At 42.9% G+C, this 3,643-nt stretch overlaps 1 protein-coding gene across 1 annotated transcript; it reads left to right on the top strand.

The window, feature by feature from the left end:
* Positions 1-634: 634 nt before the first annotated feature.
* Positions 635-2,632, top strand: LOC110699822. The gene is made up of 2 exons (XM_021877337.1): positions 635-1,585; positions 1,733-2,632. The coding sequence occupies exons 1-2, from the start codon at positions 635-637 to the stop codon at positions 2,630-2,632; spliced, it is 1,851 nt and encodes a 616-aa protein (XP_021733029.1).
* Positions 2,633-3,643: the final 1,011 nt, after the last annotated feature.

Raw genomic sequence — 3,643 nt, 5'->3', positions numbered from 1 at the left:
TCCAGAAATTGAAAGAAATATTTCCAGGTTGCGAAAAGAGGCAAAAACAACCCCTAGTGAATCAACGTAATCCTTCAATATTCAAGAAGAAGAGGAGATGGCTGACAATCGAACTCTAAGAGAACTTACAGCCCCTAACTTGAACCAACAACCGTTGTGCATTGCATACCAGCAGTTGGAGGAAGGTACTAATGTTGAGATCAAATCCGGTCTAATTCATCTATTGCCGGCATTCCATGGCATGAAAGGCGAAGATCCGAATAAACATCTGGCAGAATTTCATGTGGTTTGCACTAGCATGAAACCGATTGGGATGACTGATGAACAAATTCAGTTGAGAGCATTTCCTTTTTCTCTCAAAGATGCAGCAAAGGATTGGTTTTACTATCTTCCCCCAGGTAGCATAACAACTTGGGCAGATTTAAAGAAGTGTTTCCTTGAGAAGTACTACCCAGCCACTATTTCTGCAAGCCTTAAGAAAGCTATCAGCAATGTGGATCAGAAGGAAGATGAATCCTTGTATGAGTATTGGGAGAGATTTAAGAGATTGTGTGCTAGCTGTCCTTACCATGGGTATTCCGATCAAGACCTCACCCTATACTTCTATGGAGGTCTAACTGATGATGACTTGAGGATGGTGAATGCAGCAAGTGGTGGAGGGCTAGTGAATAAGACTCCAGGAGATGCAACTAGGTTGATTGCAGAGCTAGCAGAAAATTCTAGGCAATTCAGTCAGAGAACTCCCACGCGCCGGGTGAATTTAGCAAATTCGAATACAACTGAGTTAGAGAGTCAAGTAGCTGATTTGACTTCTATGATGCGTGAGTTCATGGTGAACTCAAGGAATCCACAGCAACTGAATGCTTGTGGTTTAAGCACCTCCATGGGACATCCCACTGATACATGTCCTCAATTACAAGAGGAGCAGAATGAGCAGGCCAACGCCTTAGGTTTTCAAGGGCAAGGTCCGCAAAGAAGATATGATCCCTTTTCAAATACCTACAACCCAGGATGGAGAGATCATCCAAATTTGAGATATGGGAATTCCCAAGGAAACCAACAACATCAGCATGCTCAAGGTCAACAACAGTTTCAGCAATATAGGGCACCGTTCCTAACACCTCAAGGCCAAAGCTCTAATTCAGGTAATATGTCAACTGAAGAAATGATTAGATCACTAACTTCTAATGTTTCTACCATGCAGCAGAATATGATGCAGTTTCAACAAGAAACCAGATCAAGTATTCAAAACCTGGAGAATCAAGTCAGTCAAATCTCAAGTGCAGTAAGCCGACTTGAAGCTAAGGACTCTGGAAAGCTTCCATCCCAAACGGAGCTGAACCCTAAGCAACAAGTTAATGCAATAACATTGAGAAGTGGCAAAAAGTTGCAAGAAACTGTAGTTGCACCTAAGAAGGCTAAAGACTTGATTGGAGTTGAGGAGGAGGAAGTAGAACAAGAAACTAAGGCGAATCCTCCAACCTTTACCTCTTATGAGCCTGTGCCACCTTTCCCAGAAGCCTTGCAAGATACTCGAAGGTATGAGAAAGACAAGGATATTTATGAGACTTTCAGCAAATGTGAGGTAAATATGCCCCTCTTGAATGTGATTAAAAGTGTTCCTCGTTTTGCTAAGTTTATGAAGGAACTGTGTACAATCAAGAGAAAGCACAGGTTGGGAGGAAAAGAAAAAGTGAAGGTGAGTGCTCATGTTTCTGCAGTTTTCCAAAAGAAACTCCCAGAAAAATGTGGTGATCCTGGTATGTTTACTATTCCTGTTACAATAGGAGACACCACATTACACCGAGCCATGTTGGACCTAGGTGCATCAATCAATGTCATTCCCTACTCCCTGTTTAAATCTTTAGAACTTGGGCCTTTGCATGAAACTGGGGTAGTAATTCAGTTAGCTGATAGGTCCAATGTATATCCTAAGGGGGTAGTAGAAGATGTACTTGTTAAGGTTGATGGATTGATCTTTCCTGCTGACTTTTACGTCCTTGACATGGAACATGACAAACAAGCAGCCCCTATCCTGTTAGGAAGACCTTTCTTAAAGACTGCTAAGACAAAAATCGATGTGTCTACCGGTTCTTTGACTATGGAGGTTGATGGGAAAGCAATTGTGTATAACATTTATGATACCATAAAGTATCCTGTTGATACTCATTCTTTATATTCTATAAATGTTGTCGATCCAATATTGCATGATGTTTCTAACATTGATCATGGGGATGAGCTCCTCACACCTATTACTAATGTTGTGTCTGGTGATTGCTTGGATTCTTCTATACCTACTAATGTGCAGGTGAAGGTGGCGGAATTGAATGAACAGTCCAAGCTTCCACCTATACCACTAGGGGCAACACCCACCCCGTCATCATTTCCGGGCAAGAAATTATCCCAGGTATACCACAAAGCAAAGAATAAGGTGTGGCATGACAAGATGAGCTCCCGTTGGAAGGGTCCAATTCAAGTTGACAAGGTCTATCCGCATGGAGCGGTAGAAATTCGGAGTTTAGAGACCAACAACATGTTCAAAGTGAATGGAAAAAGGCTCAAACCCTACTTCGAGGGTTTCAAAACCGAGAACGTGGAGTGCATCGATCTCTACGAGCCATCAATGGAGTAGCGAAGTGGGATGAGCCGCGTCGAGCCAACGACGTAAAACAAAGGCGCTAATCGGGAGGCAACCCGATCGAAAATCTTCCCCATTTCTTCTTGTAGTTTAGTTTTTTATTTTTCTTGTGATGTGAAGAGTATTTTTATTGTGTTTGTGTAGGTGGATGCCTTGGGAGTATTTGTTATGCGCGAAGAGCAGCAAAAACAGAGCAAAACAGGCCAAAGGGGGGCTATCCCTGCAGTAGTCGCTGGCAGCTGCTCTGCAGCCGCTACCAGCGGGTCTTCCAGCAGCCCAACCTCCCCTTTTGCTGTCCCAGCCGCTGGTAGCTGCTCAAAAGCCGCTGCCAGCGGGTACCCCCCCTCCACGTTTATTTTTTCTAAAAAAAAAAACAAAAAAAAAAAAAAAAAAAAAAAAAAAAAAAATTTACGCAGTATAGCCGCTGCCAGCGGGTCTTCCAGCAAAGAAGATCCAAAAGCTCTGCTTTAGCCGCTGGCAGCGGGTCCCAAGCCGCTACCAGCGGCCTTTCCAGCCTTTCCTGAATTTTTCACCCTTTTTGACCCATTTCTTGATTTCTAAAATCCAATTCATCCTTCTTCTCTTTCCCTTAGCAATCCCACACTCATACTCCCAAACCCTAACCCAATCTTTCCTACACACAATCCCTTTCCCTCACTTTCAAAGACAATTCAACCTAAAATTGTTTCAATTTCTCAATTTCACACTTGGCATTTGAGGAATTGTGAGAACCTTGGTGTTTGGAGGTTTGGTGGTGTGTTCATTGTGCTTTGAAGAATAAAGTGTGAGTTGTGCAATTCATTCTTAAGCAATGGGAAGAGACAACAAGGTGATACTTCAAAAGAGGGTGAATCACCCTCTTTTCCCCAAGCAAGTGACTTCATGGGAATTAGGCTCACTACAAAGGAGCAAGCTATTTGAACTCCAACAACCCAAGAGTATAGTGCAATGCACAAAGTTCTTCGATTTGGAGGCATTGCAAGAGGTTGGTTTGGAGGAGGTGAT

Source organism: Chenopodium quinoa, unplaced genomic scaffold, assembly GCF_001683475.1.
Source record: "Chenopodium quinoa cultivar QQ74 unplaced genomic scaffold, ASM168347v1, whole genome shotgun sequence".
NCBI classification, from domain to species: Eukaryota; Viridiplantae; Streptophyta; class Magnoliopsida; order Caryophyllales; family Amaranthaceae; genus Chenopodium; species Chenopodium quinoa.
Note: the sequence above shows the minus strand (reverse complement) of the source record. Positions and strands in the feature narration are given on the sequence as shown.

Bases quoted from the DNA above. Each gene is read 5' to 3' on its own strand.
- LOC110699822 (XM_021877337.1), top strand. From the start codon at position 635: ATGGTGAATGCAGCAAGTGGTGGAGGGCTAGTGAATAAGACTCCAGGA. The intron at 1,586-1,732 runs GTAAATATGCCC...GTTTTCCAAAAG, and splicing joins AGACTTTCAGCAAATGTGAG to AAACTCCCAGAAAAATGTGG.